Source organism: Ylistrum balloti, unplaced genomic scaffold, assembly GCF_031769215.1.
Source record: "Ylistrum balloti isolate Yb309-2 unplaced genomic scaffold, AGI_CSIRO_Ybal_v1 Utg371528, whole genome shotgun sequence".
Classification (NCBI taxonomy): Eukaryota; Metazoa; Mollusca; class Bivalvia; order Pectinida; family Pectinidae; genus Ylistrum; species Ylistrum balloti.
This window is the reverse complement of record NW_026782788.1, coordinates 295,317-314,355: the sequence shown is the minus strand read 5'-3', so window position 1 is coordinate 314,355 and position 19,039 is coordinate 295,317. Positions and strand designations below refer to the sequence as shown.

The following is a 19,039-nucleotide window of genomic DNA, read 5'->3' as shown; positions in this document are numbered from 1 at the left end:
AGAAACTTGTAAACAACATCACACAACGATATAAACATGAACTACGAGCTTCCGTCTAGCCTTATTACACCAACAAAGCGACCATAAATTCTTCGTATATGTTTACATAGATTCCATGTAATATTCAACATGTCAGAATTAATTACTGGTGGCTTATCCAGCTTTTATGGCGGAAAACAAAAACGGTAAAGGTGTTGTGTATATGCACACTGGTTGTATGCGGTTAAGTACATCATCAGAATTGCCGAGAGAATATCATTGACAAAAGTTAATTAAATCAATTACATATGCTAGTTAAAATTGAAAAGGGTTTGGCCACGATTTGGGTTTTGCTAAATTCTGTTACATCATAATATATATAGCACTAAGTTAAAGTCGGTGCATTAAAACAGTAAAGCATCAGCTCTTCTGGGCTATTAAAACAACATTAGCTGTTATGAGCTATTAAAACAACATCAGCTCTTATGAGTTATTAAAACAACATCAGCTCTTCTGGGCTATTAAAACAACATTAGCTCTTCTGAGCTATTAAAACAACACTAGCTCCTATGGGCTATTAAACTGATACATATAACATTAATTAAAAGACTTGCACAGTTTCACTAAATAAGACATACAATACAGTTTATAAAACTTTAAGACATACTGTTCTTGAATGTTTTACGTGCTCTGCCTTTATGTGTTGTATCTGCAGTGTGACAATAATGGAAATAAGTATGTCCTGTACCTAAGGCAGTGGAAGCTACTCATTACGCATGAGTGAGAAATTTAAAGATGTGACCGGTCACATGGTATATCACATCACAGTGTTGCTTTGACAAACAGTGTCTACTCTAAATGTAAAGAGTAGTGTGGGGGCAGACAATTCTCTTAGGATCCTGGTTTTGTTCTGTGTTGCCTTGATTTAAAGTGGAATATTTTATTGTAACTAAAAAACCTATATATTGTTATAGTGTATAAAAAACATGAGCAAATAAATTGCTTAAGCCAAATTTAAAAAAAAATCCCTATTTTGACTAGTTTCGCCTCTGTCACAGAGGCTTCTGGTAGGTCCTAAAGAAGCCTCTGCAACAGGGGTGAAACTAGCCGACAATAAAGTCAACACCCTCTTAATATCTGTAACGCGTGAGTATGTTGTGATTATTAGCCTCTTCGTATATACTTCTTAGTCTTTGTGTAATCACCCTGCAAACCTCGAGGGTATCCATACTCACAGCGAAGTACTAACCTAACACCCTCTTACTTATACCTGACGTTGGCTCCTTCCTTTTGAAGTTTCATGTTGCAAATTGATAATGTCATCAATTTTGATGTATATTTGACATTGATGATGGCGTGATGATCAGGTATACATACATGTGCTAAATGAACACAAATGAAGTAATAGAAGGACTTGCCATTTCATACATTTATACATAAAAACATTGGATTTCTTGTGATTGAGTGCCTATGTGTTGTAATCGGATATACAGTGTACAGGTATTTAGATGTATCAGTTGTACACTGTATCTTACAACATCAGCATGGATGTGAATATTGTATTCCATATGTTTTTATATTCTAATTTTCCTGCAAATTCTTAAACAACCTGTAGATAAATGACAACCAAAGTCTCTCACATTTTTTGCTAAGATCAGAACTATTTTTTCTATGATGACAGTTATATATACATGTAGAATTGAAGAAGCAGGATTCCAGATCGTTAACGCATTTTCTGTCTCTTAAGGTGGTAAAGCATATATTTTTCTACCAGAAAATTTTTATTTTAAATAGAAATTGGGAGGGAGAAAATTATTGCAACTATTAATAAAAAAAATTCCTAGTTTGGTGTTTTTTCCCCAAAGATTCACACTACATTTATAAAATACATATTTCAGACAATGGTCAAAGTTACAGGCTGCTGTAGATGAGCAAGTGAAGAAACAACGAATTGAGAAGATACCTGAAACATTTAAACAGACGTATGTTATTGCTGAAACTAACCTTGATATATTTATACACAAATTGTTCAGTTGCTATAATTGTTGTTAATTACACGTATAGTTTATTATTTTAATCCACATGTGGTAATTGGAGTTCTGATCAATTGAATAAGTTGATGATATCAAATGTCAAAAATTCATTAACAGATAATGTTCCATACTCCAACACACCAAACAAGATGAATGTACTTTCAAATCATACTTGTATATACAGAGAGTACACCAACACATTGCCATCAACGTCCTCTACTATCCTCTTTATACAGATAGTACACCAACACATTGCTATCAACGTCCTCTACTATCCTCTTTATACAGATAGTACACCAACACATTGCCATCAACGTCCTCTACTATCCTCTTTATACAGATAGTACACCAACACATTGCCATCAACGTCCTCTACTATCCTCTTTATACAGATAGTACACCAACACATTGCCATCAACGTCCTCTACTATCCTCTTTATACAGATAGTACACCAACACATTGCCATCAACGTCCTCTACTATCCTCTTTATACAGATAGTACACCAACACATTGCCATCAACGTCCTCTACTATCCTCTTTATACAGATAGTACACCAACACATTGCCATCAACGTCCTCTACTATCCTCTTTATACAGATAGTACACCAACACATTGCCATCAACGTCCTCTACTATCCTCTTTATACAGATAGTACACCAACACATTGCCATCAACGTCCTCTACTATCCTCTTTATACAGATAGTACACCAACACATTGCCATCAACGTCCTCTACTATCCTCTTTATACAGATAGTACACCAACACATTGCCATCAACGTCCTCTACTATCCTCTTTATACAGATAGTACACCAACACATTGCCATCAACGTCCTTTACTATTCTCTATATACAGATAGTACACCAACACATTGCTATCAACGTCCTCTACTATCCTCTTTATACAGAGAGTACACCAACACATTGCCATCAACGTCCTTTACTATTCTCTTTATACAGATAGTACACCAACACATTGCCATCAACGTCCTCTACTATTCTCTTTATACAGATAGTACACCAACACATTGCCATCAACGTCCTCTACTATCCTCTTTATACAGATAGTACACCAACACATTGCCATCAACGTCCTTTACTATTCTCTTTATACAGAGAATACACCAACACATTGCCATCAACGTCCTCTACTATCCTCTTTATACAGATAGTACACCAACACATTGCCATCAACGTCCTCTACTATCCTCTTTATACAGATAGTACACCAACACATTGCCATCAACGTCCTCTACTATCCTCTTTATACAGATAGTACACCAACACATTGCCATCAACGTCCTTTACTATTCTCTTTATACAGAGAGTACACCAACACATTGCCATCAACGTCCTCTACTATCCTCTTTATACAGATAGTACACCAACACATTGCCATCAACGTCCTTTACTATTCTCTTTATACAGATAGTACACCAACACATTGCCATCAACGTCCTCTACTATCCTCTTTATACAGAGATTGCCATCATCAACCTCTGCCACTTATTCTATCGATAACTAAAATGATGTTTCCCTTCTTGTCCTGTCAGTGCTCTAGTTCATTAAAATGTGCAGTTGGCAGCAGATCTATATTGACCAAGGCACGCTGTTTGTCCATTTTTCATAAAATTCTTTTCCTCATTTTTAGATGCCCATTGAAACTGTATTAAATTGTTTTTCAACTTTTAGGATATTGGGCCCGTCTGTGAAATGGAAGACATTCTTCAGACAACAAGATGCTTTTCTATATGCAAGGAGCCAAGCAGCTGTAGGTATTGATCACAATACTGATCCAATGAATTATTCAATACATGTATTTAACATCTTTGTTCAACATTTAAATTCGTGTGAGGCATTTTTTTCTGATAAACTTAAGATGGTTGTAAATTCCATCATATAAAAACTCCATGTACAAATTGTCTTCAACAATTTTCAGGATTTACATGTGTTTGCATTTGAAAGCGAGATCCTTGGGTCAGAAAGTGGACAGAGACAGTATTTGGTGACATCATACCCTGTGTTCTGGCATTACTACAGGTATTTACGACATGTTTACATAAGGAGTATGTAAATGCTGGTGATTCCAGCACCACAGAAACTTTTGATAAGATCACTTTTAAATATAGATACATATTGAGGCATAGCAAAAACTAGTAGCCTGGTTAAAAGTATTCATGTGGACAAGGAATTCACTAGTCCAGAAAATTTACATCAGAATTTTTCAAAACAAAGCATTAAGTTCTCATACATTGTGTATCATTATTCATTCAGCGCAGATGTGAATCATTTGTTGATATGTGGTGAACATTTTGCTAAAACTGTTACCAACAGTCTGTTTACTCATAAAGACACAATGAAACAATGTCCAAAGATAGAGCTTGTGTAAACACCAAACATCGTTAAGGGATATTTGATATAGCACATACATCACTGACATCTCTGAGAGGCAATCCTTCGTGGCAAATTGAGATATATTTTTAGAACAACGTTTGCAAAAGATAATTTTGGTAACTGGTTTTTTCAAGTTTAATGTCTCTTGGCAAGTGTTTTTGTTTTTCTTCTGTTGACAAGTAAAAAAACAAATGTAATATACATCCTGATAACTCGGAACTCTCCTACTCTACCACAGAAATAGGTATTATTATCACTGTCAATGAAACACTTGTTTTGTTTACGTTTGAAGGCACAAACTCACATGTGTATGTGCTGGAATTCTATAAATTTGAAAAGCAATGTCTTACAAAAGCAATGTCTTACAAAAGCAATGTCTTACTAAAGCAATGTCTTACAAAAGCAATGTCTTACAAAAGCAATGTCTTACAAAAGCAATGTGTAAGTAGTTAGGTAGACACTTTAATTTATTAGTATATATCTTGTGACGGACTATAGGCAAATTCCACTCATCAAGACAAGCAGATGAGTGCATGTACATGTATATATGTGATAATTGAATTGTTAAGTACATTCCTGATCAGGAAGTGTACAGGAAAATAAAATGGTTAGATACTTCTAGTCTCAGCTGGTCTACTTAGGCTGAATTATCAATCTAAGGTCTTTTGGTTTCTTCATAAAAGATATTGTCAACAATAAATTCTGTAGTTCCAGAATACATGGTCTTTGCAATTGCAACATCATTATCACCGTTACTGTGATAATGGAAGTCCGACTTTGTATTTTTGTATACTTTGTATACAATTTGAGCATTACATGAATGTATAAAATATACTGTAAAATCAGAGATTTTCGTGGGACTCAATTTGTGAGGTTTTTCTGAAAAATCTGCAATTTTGTGGACATTTGACTATGTGATTAATTATAAGGGAGAGCATAAAGACGCCTCTTTGTCTGTGTTTGTCCATTTGTCCATCATAATTTTGTTCGAAGCAAGATACAAAAACTATAAAAGGTATCAACATAAAACACATAAGTCAATAAATCTTAAGAAGGAAAAGTGCACCAGAACCATTACACTCTTTTGCATAATTTAGGAGTTATTGCCCTTTGTTATTTTTCATACATAAATTTTGTCCAGAGCATTACATTAAAACTATAAGAGGTATCAACACGAATCTTCATAGGTAGGTAGATCTCAATGAGTAGGAGGGCAGTGCATAAGAATTATAACTGTTATTGCCCTTTGTTATTATTCATACTAAAATTTTGTCCCATTCGGGCAGCATAACTCATCTCTGACGTCTCATGTTACAGTATGTGGACATATTAATTCATTTATTATGAGTACCCATGTATGAAGGAAAATAAAGCCTCCACAAAAATCAATGAATTCACAGTAAGTCACCATGATTTCTGTTTAGTTTACTTGTTCACCTTGTTACTGTCAAAGTGTTCTTTTCCATTTCAGGCAGCTGAAGAAAAGCAGTCGACATCACTATGAAGTCATACCAGAAAGTTAGTGATATATGTTCTTTTTATAGCACTATATACCGAGAACATATACTGGGGAATTTCTTAGGAATATCAATCACGCTACACTTGTCCACCTAAGAATTTCTAAAGTCCTAACTCCTTATCTGGTAAAAACAAGGACAAAAAAAGAAAACAATATTTGCAAGCTGTAGACATTTTGTCATTTCCTGCATCTTCCATATTTTTTCTGAAATTTCACAAAGATGTAAGAAACTTGCTTGGTCCATGGAAACATTTGAGATCTTCACTACTATATTGTATTTCCAAGATTATTAGCTGCTCCTGTTTACCATCGCGGTCAGGCGTGTGTCTTATATGTGGATGAAAACAAAATCAGCAGGGTAAAAAAAAAATGACAGTACCAAGTTTTTACAATTATCTGTCCATCACTTGTTTGTGACTGGAACAGATCATCTAGAACCGCCATTTGCAATCGTATACAGGATGATTTTTAAAATTGAAATAATAATAACATTCTCCTGGATTTAATTAATCATACCTTTTAATATGAATCACTGTAATATCTTCTGAACTTTCGTGGTTGCTATGGAAGCCATAGCAGATGTTTACAATAGCCTGTTGCATCCTGGGATCGATAGGTCATCAGGTTTAAGGTGAAGATCTAGAATGACTGCCATGCTTGTTTACGATAAGAATGACTTCGTGTAACTTACAAGAAATGATCACGTAATATAACTAAACCATACATAACGTCAGGCCCTATATCTGTGTGTAGACAATCCTTGAAGAATCCCAAGCCAAACGAGTTTGATAATTGCTCTTTTAGGCTTTTTATCAATGAAATGAAAGAATTATCGTGTATAATTCATTTGCAAACTTTTATAGAATGTTTCAATGACGATTTTGATAAATTGCCTTCCATTGCCTGATATATCAACGAACTTTGGTCAACATAACGGTTACCACGTTGTAAGAAAGGGTGCAGCTTATATTTCTGATGTGGCTAATATGTGGATAAAAATTTTTAAAAATCATTGAAATTTTGAATATTGAATGTCAATGCAACTTATAACCCAGAAAATACTGTACCTGGATATACTTGTATTTATATATATTTGATGGGTATGAAGAAATGAATTAACACCACCTGTTTACCACTGAGCCCCTCAAAAGTTAGGTGACATGTATATGATATTGCTGGACATAAAGAGTTGAAAACAGTCATGCTGCTTTAACTTTATTAGGTCACCTCAGACAAAGTCTCGTGGTGACCTATTACGATTGCCCCCGGCATTGTGCATCCGTAACAAATTTAACATTTCAACTTCTTCTCAAAAACCACTGATCCGATATCAATGACCTATAGTCATCTTGCTTCATCCGTCTGTCGTTTGCCATGTGTAAACTTTTGACATTTCAAACTTCAAAACCTCAAAGTTTCACCACTGGGATTGAGCTCAAACTTGCATGAAATGATCCTGAGATGGTCCTGACCAACTGTTGTTATTTTTCGGGGTATGTTTGAAATCCAAGATGGCTGCCATCTTGAAAAACATATTTCAAACTTCTTCTCAGTTCCACTGGTGCCAATTGGTGGGAATTTTAAGGAAAGGTAGCCAACAAAGTGTTGTTTTTTTCGACCTCGTCAAAACTTCAATATGGCAGTCAGAGAGGCCATTTTGTAACATGATTTCCATTGGAAACATTTTAAACTTGGTTAGAATTATGAGCTCAGGATGACGGCTTGATGGTATGCCCGTATTGAACCCCAGGGGCTGATAGGTGAGGCCAAAAAGGGTCAGATTGACTCATATTTCAAAAATCTTCTTCTCAGCACCCAGATATGGTAGAATCAAATGCTCTTTATGGATGGAAGCATCTTAAGGTGCTTTACTAAAATTGTGAATTTCATGGTCCAAGGTCTCTATTCCCCATGAGATGAGGTAAAGTTTACTACAGTTTATACGGAAAAACTAGATTTTTGAGCATGATTTGTTTGATTTCCATTGGAAATGTTTCAAACTTGGTTAGAATTATGAGTGAAGGATGACGGCTTGATGGTATGCCCATTTTGATCCTGACTGTCCCCCAGGGGCTGATGGGCAGGGCCAGAATGGGTCAAATTAACTTAAATTTCAAACATCTTCTTTTCAACAAACTGGTATGGCAGAATAAAATGCGCTTCATGGATAGAAGCATGTTTTAAGTGTTTTTATTAACAAAATGAATATGGGTTTTGTATTTCTTCATGCGGAAAAAGTTCATTTTATTGTATATTTGATGGAAAAATTGCATTTTTGAGCATAGTGTTTATTTCCCACTGGAAATACATTTGTAAGAATTATCAGTATAGGATGACAGTTTTGATGGTATGCAGGTATTGACACTGGCTTACGATATTCATTGTCACAATTTCTAATTCATGACACTTGAAAGCTGCCCTTTAACCACTGTAATCATTATTGCTGATCTCAGGTAACTGTAGGGATTATAGGTTGAAAGTGGTACTATGTTTCATTTTCCATGTATTAATATAGACACTGTAACTGATCTGTTTAACAGATTCTGTTTGTAAACTCTACTTTGACTTGGAGTTTCTGAAGGAATACAATCCCGGCAGAGATGGCAATCATATGGTAGAGGTCTTTATCAAGGTGAGATTATAGATTTTATTCAATATCGTGAATATCAGTGAGCTTATATTAGTGGATGGTGTCCCATGAAAGGCCTGTACTGATATTTGGTCTGTAGCACGGTAGGAAGAAGGGTTACCAGTTTTGGTCCAATGAGTAACCTTGACCACTTCAAGGTCACACACGTCAAATGTGTTAAGATATTCAAACAACTTCTTTTAGTAACTAAAATGTCCAGGATACTGATTTTTGGTTCATATCATGTCAAGATGAAAAGGTATCAAGTTTTCAAAGATGTTAAAATCTTCATACAAATACCCTTGAACTGCTTTTTAAAGATCACAAGGCTCAGATGTGTTAAATGCTCAAACAACTTCTCAAAAACCAAAGGTCCCCAGGTACTGATACTAGGTCTGTAGCATGCTTGCAAAAAGGGGTACCAATTTTTTCAAATGATTGACCTTGACCTACTGTCAATGTTGGAGGTCAAATATATTGAAATCTTCACACATCTTCTCACTGACAAAAATTGTGAGTGTATTGCTAGGATAGAGGCCTATCAATGATATTCAACAAGGAACCAGCAATATCATGGAGACACCTGCTTCAAAATGAATCTGATTGTTAATGAGTCTGTAAACCATGCGAGGAAATTCCTACCCCAGACAAAATGAGACTATAATCCTCGCTAAGAAATTCCTACCCCAGACAAAATGAGACTATAATCCTTGCTAAGGAAAGAAATTCCTACCCCAGACAAAATGTGGTTATTAAACCCTGCTTAGAAATTCCTACCCCAAACAAAGTTGTTATTTACTAGCATAAAAAGGCATAGGGAAGTACTCTGAAAATGTGTTGAAGGATTCTCTTGGAGTCAGAGAAGGGGCCACATTTCACTATTTTACTATTTTGATCATGGTTCAAACCATCATGGTTAATACAAAATGTTATTATAGGATATAATCAGGAGAAGTCCTGAAGAATATAGTCAAACAACATAAAAGGAAATGATTGTGATGGCAGAATGTTCCTTTAAACCATTATTGTCCCTTCTGGTAAATGTACTTTCAGTATGTCAATTACTGGTTACAACAGAAGTTTGGGATCAGCTGTGACAGGAGAAGAATTCTGGACCTAGAAGCCAGGTAATATTTAGATAAACCTGATTAGAGTTCCAGTTAATCTGTCTCTGCCTAACAATTCAAAGATTTTCCTCTCTGATACACATTATATATAACTTCCAACAGTGAAAGTATATGAGGATTTGAGATAACTACTTCCATGTTTGTAACTTTGAGTCCAGTATCCATGGCAACATTGACTTTGTAAAGATGTATAGGCAGAAAAGTGATTGTCTATTGAGTAATTGAATATTGGTTTATATAATTGATTGATTGATATTGAGTGATTCGTCTTTCAGCACTGATAGGAAATTCAGTCGACATCTGCTGTACCTGATTCCGGGAGTAGCCTTTAGAGATAACATACATGCAGGTACTTTCTTCAGTAATTTAATAGTGAGTTCTTGATGAACAAAAAAGATATGGAGCAAATTCTTCTCTGGTAGGAATGTCAAGATTCTGTCCCAATTAGGTCTGTAATATCCTAGGGTAAAGAGGTTAACAGCGGGTCTTGGTCTCCTGGGACAGGAGGGGCGGGTCTCAATAAGAAAAATTGATCAGATTCTTTAAATTCCTTCTTCTTATGTAGGAATGTGTGTATTTTGTCCCAATTTGGTCGGTCTGAAGCATTCTTGGATGGAGGAGAACAAGTTTTGAATACACTCTTGATCTTTACCTTGGGACTGGAGGTGCAGAGCCCAATATTGAAATAAAACAAATTCTTTAAAATCCTGTAGAAATGACAGGTATTTTAGTGCAGTCTGTTCTGCTGACTCCCTGGTAATGAAGAGATGGAGGTTTATAAGAGAAATAGATACAAACTTTTAGATTTCTTTTTCAGTTAGTTTGCATTTTAAAAAATCAGGCAAACATAGCCAGTTGAGAGATACAACCATATGTGCCTATTCTGATATTTATGGGTTGGAACTTGGTAATTTAGGAATGTCAAAGCAGAAATTCCAAGGTATGTAATTGTATAGAATTCTAGTTGCAGCCCGTTTTAGCTAAAATTTCTAAATGAGTTTTTAGGTATTTCAGTTCTAGATCGTTTTGATATACAACTGTGTGAAAAAGTTTTTGTATGAAATATTGTTAACAGAACAAAGTCATATTTGACAGGAAAAAAAACAATTTGTTAACCTGTGTTATATTTCAGGAAATTTTGTTCATTTTATGGCTGGAGAGTTGAGGAAACATTGTAATGGGAATGACAAGGAAAACCTGTTGTTGGAGAATGAGACATTTATGTATGGTCAAGGTCACAAAGAGGAGACCAAGGAACTGCCGGAGGGTGTTACAACTCCTAACTTGGAGGATATTGAGGCACTCAGGCTTGGTAAAGGTCACACACAGGTCAGGCATGGTAAAGGTCATACAGAGAAAAAGAGAGAATTGCCGGAGGGTGTTACAACTACAGAGCTGGAGTCCCTGATGGTGAAAAACAAGGAAGGAGAGGATGTGTGGTTCTGTGATCTAGGTAATTCTAAATTTCTCTCTATGTACAAGTCAGTTGAACATATTTAAGTTTCATAATGACTGCTATCTCTATAGTATATAACTGAATGGTAAATTTTAGGGGAATAAAACTGATCTACTTTGAAGGATTTAACATGTATTACTGTAAATCACCTATAATTTGCATAGGATTTATATGAGTGTTCAAATCCCTAGCGGTTATTTGTATGAAAATAAGTGGATTGCATCCATTTTGATTCAGTTATTGATACAGGTCCCTAATAGACCATCATTCACAAATTTTTAGTCATTTCTTGACCAGCTTTCAGGAAATCATATATTTGCAAATATGTGTGAAGAGGTGGGTATGCAAGTATTTGGAAAATCTAAGTGAATTACAGTATAAAACACTAATGTATTTCAGAACATTTTTGTCTGGTTGGTAATGTCAGTAGAATAGAAGTTCTTATAACACAACCAGTAGAAGATTTGAGCAAGTTGTTTTGATGACTACATGGTCACTCCATCTAACAAGTTTTATTCTATACACTGTAATGTGAATTTTTTAAGATCCAGTGTGCGTATATCAAAAGCTGAAGGAGTGATATGCTCCAAAATGATGAGAGAAGTCACCCATTCAAATCAGAGCGAATATCTGATTGATGATATGAATTTTCTCTGAAGTATTGATAATAATCCTTCATATAATTTTGGTATGGAGAGACAATAATTCTGTATATTGATTATGAAGGTGTGTATACAAAGAACAGGAACTTTCGACTCTACTTGTCTCGTAAGCTGGGAAAAGACAACCCACTGGTTCTATCATCTGATAATTTGTACAACCCAACACCTACCAGGCAGAGGTCGACAGAAGGTCCCAACCAGGGAACCAGGCAGAGGTCGACAGAAGGTCCCAACCAGGGAACCAGGCAGAGGTCGACAGAAAGTCCCAGCCAGAGTTCCAGGCAGAGGCAGACAGAAGGTCCCAGCCAGAATACCAGTTGCAGGCTGACAGAAGGTCCCAGCCAGAATACCAGCTGCAGGCTGACAGAAGGTCCCAACCAGAATACCAGCTGCAGGCTGACAGAAGGTCCCAACCAGAATACCAGCTGCAGGCTGACAGAAGGTCCCAACCAGAATACCAGCTGCAGGCTGACAGAGGATCAATCGGATAAAGACAAACATATATTCATGGACTCCCTTGTTGCAAATGTACAGTGAGTATTACATAATAATTGTAGGAAAAAGCATGAGTTGACAGCCATCTTACATACAGTGGTATGTTAGGTGAAGCTAAGGCAGCTATTGTACTGTAATCAGGGAAACTTTGTGCCTTTTGGGTGAAAATAAAAATTGGGCTAGAACTGGGTGTTGAAGCTGAACATTTTGGTGTTTATTGGGATGAATTTAATGCTGAGAGAAAATGAAAATTTTTCATTTGATCATTGGTTAACGTTTACCCTTGTACAAATTCAGTATATTGGCAGGTTAACAAGTAAAGAAAGTGATTTTAAGATGACTTTCACAGTAACATAATCAAATCTTACAGGACATTTTTCATCTATAACACTGAAATTTCAGAATTGTCACTCCTGTCATTCCTGGTTAATTGGATGTTCTCATATCCTTAAGCAAATTTCATTGTTGCTATTCATCAAGAAGAACTCTACAAATCTTTCAAATTACTTGTGTACTTATTGGTATATTTTCCTATTTTAAAACCAAAGTCAAGGCCCTCGACCCCTCTATTACAGAGTTATTGCCCTTTGTTTAAATTTTGTGTCAAGAGCATAATTTTGCTTGTATTTACAGTAGGTTATTGAAATTTAGTATATACTTTAATCATACCTAGACAATGTGCAGTGTACAAAATTCAGGGCCCACAACTCCTTAATTACAAAGTTATTGTCCTTTATTCAAATTTCATGTCGCGATATTAACGTTGAATTATTTGCATGAAACTAGGATAATGAAACTTGGTGTATACATTGGTCATACTAGGAGAATATGCATTTTACCAAAATCAGGGCCCTTGACCCCTCAATTACAGAGTTACTACCCTTCAATAATTTTTTTAAATGTCTGAAGTATAACTTGGCCTGCATTATACTAGGATAATGAAATGTGATGTTTACATTACATACTAAAAGAATGTGCTATATATAAAATTCAGGGCCTTTAACCCCTTAATTTAGAAAGTTTTCACCGTTGTTAAAAATTTTATGTCATGAGCTTTAGCTTTGCTTGTATCAAAAATTTGGTGTATACTTGGTCATACAAGGAGGATGTACCATGTATCCAATTCATGGTCTGAAACTCCTTAATAACAGAATATTGCCCTTTGTTAAAGTCTTTACGAGGACATTCATCAATTTCACTGATACTGTTGTTCCTAGCAAATGTTGTCTTGTGAGGAATTGAAAAAATACACACTATGGTATCTTGGTATGTCAGAAGAAAGGAATGTCATGTCTTTTCTTAAATTATCATTACCTTTATTTATGATGTATATATCTTGATAGTATGATAATCTCGATAAATTGTTGCATTTTCAATAAATGATTTGTATTAGAAAGTGGGTTTTGACACAACAGTCTGATTATAATTTTCACTGTTACTTCTTCAGATACCAGCCTGATACAAGAATTCTATCATTTGACAGTGAGCGGATTCAGTCTCGTTCATCAGTGGGTCATCAAAAAGATGACAGACAAGAGATTGCAGGTATTACAATTTAATAATACGATAGCAATGGCAAGGTCACAGGACAGGATAAAGGTGATCATAGTTCAGTCAGAACTCGTCCTTATAGCAAGGTCACAGGACAGGATAAAGGTGATCATAGTTCAGTCAATACTAGTCCTTATAGCAAGGTCACAGGATAAAGGAGGTTGTTGTTAGGTCAGTACTAAGTCTGATGGCAAGGTGACAGGATAAAGGAGGTTGTTGTTAGATCAGTACTAAGTCTGATGGCAAGGTCACAGGATAAAGGAGGTTGTTGTTAGGTCAGTACTAAGTCTGATGGCAAGGTCACAGGATAAAGGAGGTTGTTGTTAGATCAGTACTAAGTCTGATGGCAAGGTGACAGGATAAAGGAGGTTGTTGTTAGGTCAGTACTAAGTCTGATGGCAAGGTCACAGGATAAAGGAGGTTGTTGTTAGATCAGTACTAAGTCTGATGGCAAGGTCACAGGATAAAGGAGGTTGTTGTTAGGTCAGTACTAAGTCTGATGGCAAGGTCACAGGATAAATGAGATTGTTGTTCAGTTAGTACTAAGGTAGCAGGAAACGGTTAATTTCATTTTTTCATGAAATTATGGGTCATATTTGTGATATTCAGGTATGGCAGATTGGTTAGGAAAATATACCCTTACATGTATATATATTTATGAATGACATAACAATAACATTAATAGTAGAGAAATAAAAATTGTGTAAAATTTCCCCTGATTTGCCAACTTAAAAATGTTGAAAATGTGAAAATACTTCTAATTCCAACCTAACACTACAACTTTGTAGAATGAATTTATTTCTGAACACCTGTCTTAAGATTAACGTTATTGCCATGGTAACAAATTACATATATTTCACCAAATTCCAACCTGCAACACCTTGGCAACAAGACCTCGTGTAAACACTAAGGAAGTTTTACTTCATGTAAAGCTAGTTTTTGGTGTGTAGACACAGATTCGAGACTTCCAAAATAGTTATCTCCAACACAATGCAAAAATATTATTCTGAATTTTAGCAAGCATCTATTTTTTTCAATTTTGTTTAAACCTTTATAATGGGGTAGTCTAATGAGCAAAAATATCATCGATGGGCATGTCAGTACTAGCTGCTCCTAAAGTCTGGTTGGCAGGGTCACATAATAAATGAGACTGTTTTTAGGTCAGTACTGAGCCTGATGGCAGAGTCACGTGATAGAGGAGATTGTGGTTCATGGTTCGGTCAGAAATAAGCCTTAAAGCAGGGTCACATAATAAATGAGACTGTTTTTGGGTCAGTACTAAGTCTTATGGCAGGGTCACATAATAAACGACTGTTTTTAGGTCAGTACTAAGTCTGATGGCAGAGTCACATAATAAATGAGACTGTTTTTAGGTCAGTATAAATGAGACTGTTTTTAGGTCAGTACTAAGTCTGATGGCAGAGTCACATAATAAATGAGACTGTTTTTAGGTCAGTACTAAGTCTGATGGCAGAGTCACATAATAAATGACTGTTTTTAGGTCAGTACTAAGTCTGATGGCAGAGTCACATAATAAATGAGACTGTTTTTAGGTCAGTACTAAGTCTGATGGCAGAGTCACATAATAAATGAGACTGTTTTTAGGTCAGTACTAAGTCTGATGGCAGAGTCACATAATAAATGAGACTGTTTTTAGGTCAGTACTAAGTCTGATGGCAGAATCACATAATAAATGACTGTTTTTAGGTCAGTACTAAGTCTGATGGCAGAGTCACATAATAAATGAGACTGTTTTTAGGTCAGTACTAAGTCTGATGGCAGACATGATAAAGGTGATTGTGGTTTGATTAGTAAAAGCTTTGCTTTCACGATGTTTTTGAGGAGGATAAAAACAAAGGGAACAACTATACTTTCAGACACTTTGGATGGACATCATCATTCTCCGTATCCAGAACTGGATAAATACATCACATCCTATGTACAAAGAAATGGAACCAAAGGACAGATCCGTCACTGGACATACTTTTCAGAAGGGGAGATAATTGTGTATGAAATTTGCAGGAACCGATGGTGTGAAAATATTGGGCGTCCTCACAAGAGCAACAACATTATGTAGGTCACAGAGGTCATCATGATATTGTTTCCAAAACATGTAGGTCACAGAGGTCATCATGATATTGTCTCCAAAACATGTAGGTCACAGAGGTCATCATGATATTGTCTCCAAAACATGTAGGTCACAGAGGTCATCATGATATTGTCTCCAAAACATGTAGGTCACAGAGGTCATCATGATATTGTCTCCAAAACATGTAGGTCACAGAGGTCATCATGATATTGTCTCCAAAACATGTAGGTCACAGAGTGTCATCATGATATTGTCTCCAAAACATGTAGGTCACAGAGGTCATCATGATATTGTCTCCAAAACATGTAGGTGACAGAGGTCATCATGATATTGTCTCCAAAACATGTAGGTGACAGAGGTCATCATGATATTGTCTCCAAAACATGTAGGTGACAGAGGTCATCATGATATTGTCTCCAAAACATGTAGGTCACAGAGTGTCATCATGATATTGTCTCCAAAACATGTAGAACATCATAAACATTGTCTTGTAACATGTGTGATATTTTTTTAGTAAAAATTGTGTTGGTTACATGGCATTGTTTAATCATCCTTGATTTTAAAATTTATATTGAGACAAACTTTGAATGATCTATATGTGGGAGGTTTAAACGTTAAGAATCTGCCTATTTGGAAGAGTTATAATATTGAAATGTTTGCTTGTAAAAATATTGAAACTATACATTTGTTTGTAAAGTATCAAAACGGTATGTTTGTTTGAATAATTAAACTATAAAGAAGAGCACCAACTCCTGAAGTGAGGTCTTGTGATTACAACATAGATCTCTCGTTATAATCACACAACCTCTATCGTAACTCAACTACATGTACACCAGCCTTTAAGGCTGAAACATGTTGATAACCATTAGAAGACAGTAGAATACAGTATAGACATACCTTGTTTCAGGATTTCAGGTTTAAATTGTACTTCCAGGTTGATTGCTGACCTGAAGAAGGCAGTATACTACCAGAAATGTCATGATCCCGTCTGTAAGATGCAGAATTTCAAGTCGCCAGGTATGGTTTATCAGATTCATAAATTTTAAACTCTTTTTCAGACCAGTTTGTGTGTTTTCCTATGAAGCAAAAACTTAAAGTTTAGGGGAAGCATCTAGTTGGCACTTTGTCAATCATCGTTCCTTTTGTCAGTCGTGGATGATCTGGTACACTTCTTGTGACTTGATTGATGATAAGTCAGCAAAACTTCATGCAAAAAACTTGAATTATAAAAATGAAATTATAAATCTGTAGGTGACATTTGTGGCATGTGACATTGTCTGGTTTTACATTTATAAAGAATGTTTCCTATAGATAATTTCTATATGTTTGATTTTTGTCACCGAGGAAATAATGTCTTCCCTTAGGTTTGGTGTGCGCATCACACAGGACACAAAGGAAACTCTTTGGGCTGAAGCCAGGCATTCTGAAAGCATCCTTGGGAAAACCGTAAACCTGTTTTGTATAAACAGTGGGTCTCAGCCCCCTGGGGTCAGATAGAGAAAACCACAATTTCTTTAAAATCTGTCTTGCTCTTCCGGAATTCCAGGATGTTGCCCAAATTTGGTCTGCAGCATGCTTGGGTAAAGGAAAAATCAGTTTTGTATCAGCGATGGGTCTTGAGGCTAGTGGGGTGGGGCCCATTACAGAAAATCTATCAATTTCTTTAAAATCTATCTAGTTCTTCAGGAATCACAGGATCTAGTCTAGATTTGGCCTGAAGCATGCTTGGGTGACGGAAAATCAGTTTTGTGTAAATGGGTCTATGGGCCCTGGGATCAGATGGTTGGGGCTCAATACAGAAAACCTATCAATTTCTTTAAAATCTCTTTTATTCTTCAGGAATTGCAGGATATTGTCTAGATTTGATCTGGAGCATGGGGAGAGCTCAATTTTTTCAAAAAATCTATCTTGTTCATTTGTAGGAATGCCTGGATTCTGAACCATGCTTGGGAAAAAGGGATCAGTTGTGTATGAACAGTGGATTTTGATCCATTGGGCTAGGGGCAAATAGTAGACACAGCAAATTAATTAAAATGTTTATGATGTTGGAAGTGAAGAGAACTTATTTACAAACAGCTGCATCTAACCTCCTTTTGAGGAGAGTTAAACATATTATGGAGAAATAGATACAAGTGTTTTAAATACTTTTCTCTTATTAAAATCAGTATCAGCAAACTAAATCAGGTGAGTGATACAGGACCTATGGGTCTCTTGTTTAGTATTCAATCCTGTTTTTTATGAGGATTAATCTGTCTTTTTCAGACTACCCTTTGCCCAGAGAGGTGCTCCCTTCAAGCTTTTTTGATGAGTCAGAAATTGACCTTGAGGGAGAGGTGGATGATCAAGAATGTCTTAAAGCTGTTATTGATATGGAAAGTTCACTCACTGATGTTACTGAAGTCAATTCTTGGACTGGACAGAAATCTGAAATGATCAGTTATGTAAGTCCGTGTGTTAATAGATCTACAAATGATTCAAGTGTGGTGTATAAACCTGGTCCAGCCAGAATGACACACAATGCAATGGATCAAAATAAAAAGACAGGTGGAACTCCAGAAAGGTGTGTTGTGACTTTGAATGCAGACGATACTGATGACAGTGGAGTTTGTGGAATATCGACTACGACAAATAATACAATAGGGAGTCAGGATGACGAGGACTGCTGGGATGGGGACGATGACCTCCTCACAGCTATCAATGTATAACATTCACAGAACTAAATTTCTATCTAGTACAGAATTCTTTTTCAGCATGAAAGAACTCAATAATTACTCTTTAATATTTATCATAAACACTGCTTGCCTAGTCTGTTGTATTACAATTCATGTAAATTATAACTGAAACCATTATAAATAGTATACATGTATAGTATTCCTGGTCAGGCTTTCTAGTTTAGTCACTCTAGAAACACACTGTTGTTTGTTCATATCGCTGACATGTCTCCAAATCATTATTTGGGTTTCTTTTCTTCAGACTTCAGGTTAAACAATGATATGGAGATAAGAATAAGATATCAGGTTTAGCAGCCCTTTAGACACTTGTTAATGTCATTTATGATAACCAGCGATTTGTATGAAAAAGTTGACTGACGCCATTGTATG

General features: G+C 35.9%; 1 protein-coding gene across 1 annotated transcript; it reads left to right on the top strand.

Moving 5' to 3' along the window:
* The first annotated feature begins 129 nt into the window (after positions 1 to 129).
* LOC132562831 (DNA-directed primase/polymerase protein-like) lies at positions 130 to 18,643 on the top strand. Its single transcript, XM_060227604.1, has 14 exons — positions 130 to 185; positions 1,878 to 1,961; positions 3,709 to 3,787; positions 3,956 to 4,056; positions 5,882 to 5,928; positions 8,470 to 8,561; positions 9,612 to 9,685; positions 9,961 to 10,034; positions 10,818 to 11,138; positions 11,868 to 12,336; positions 13,746 to 13,843; positions 15,727 to 15,922; positions 16,873 to 16,955; positions 18,201 to 18,643. The coding sequence occupies exons 1-14, from the start codon at positions 130 to 132 to the stop codon at positions 18,641 to 18,643; spliced, it is 2,217 nt and encodes a 738-aa protein (XP_060083587.1).
* Positions 18,644 to 19,039: the final 396 nt, after the last annotated feature.

Excerpts from the sequence above, each read along its gene's own strand:
- LOC132562831 (XM_060227604.1), top strand. The coding sequence starts at position 130 with ATGTCAGAATTAATTACTGGTGGCTTATCCAGCTTTTATGGCGGAAAA. Across the intron at positions 5,929-8,469 it reads CTATGAAGTCATACCAGAAA|ATTCTGTTTGTAAACTCTAC; the intron begins GTTAGTGATATA and ends TCTGTTTAACAG. Across the intron at positions 12,337-13,745 it reads TCCCTTGTTGCAAATGTACA|ATACCAGCCTGATACAAGAA; the intron begins GTGAGTATTACA and ends TTACTTCTTCAG.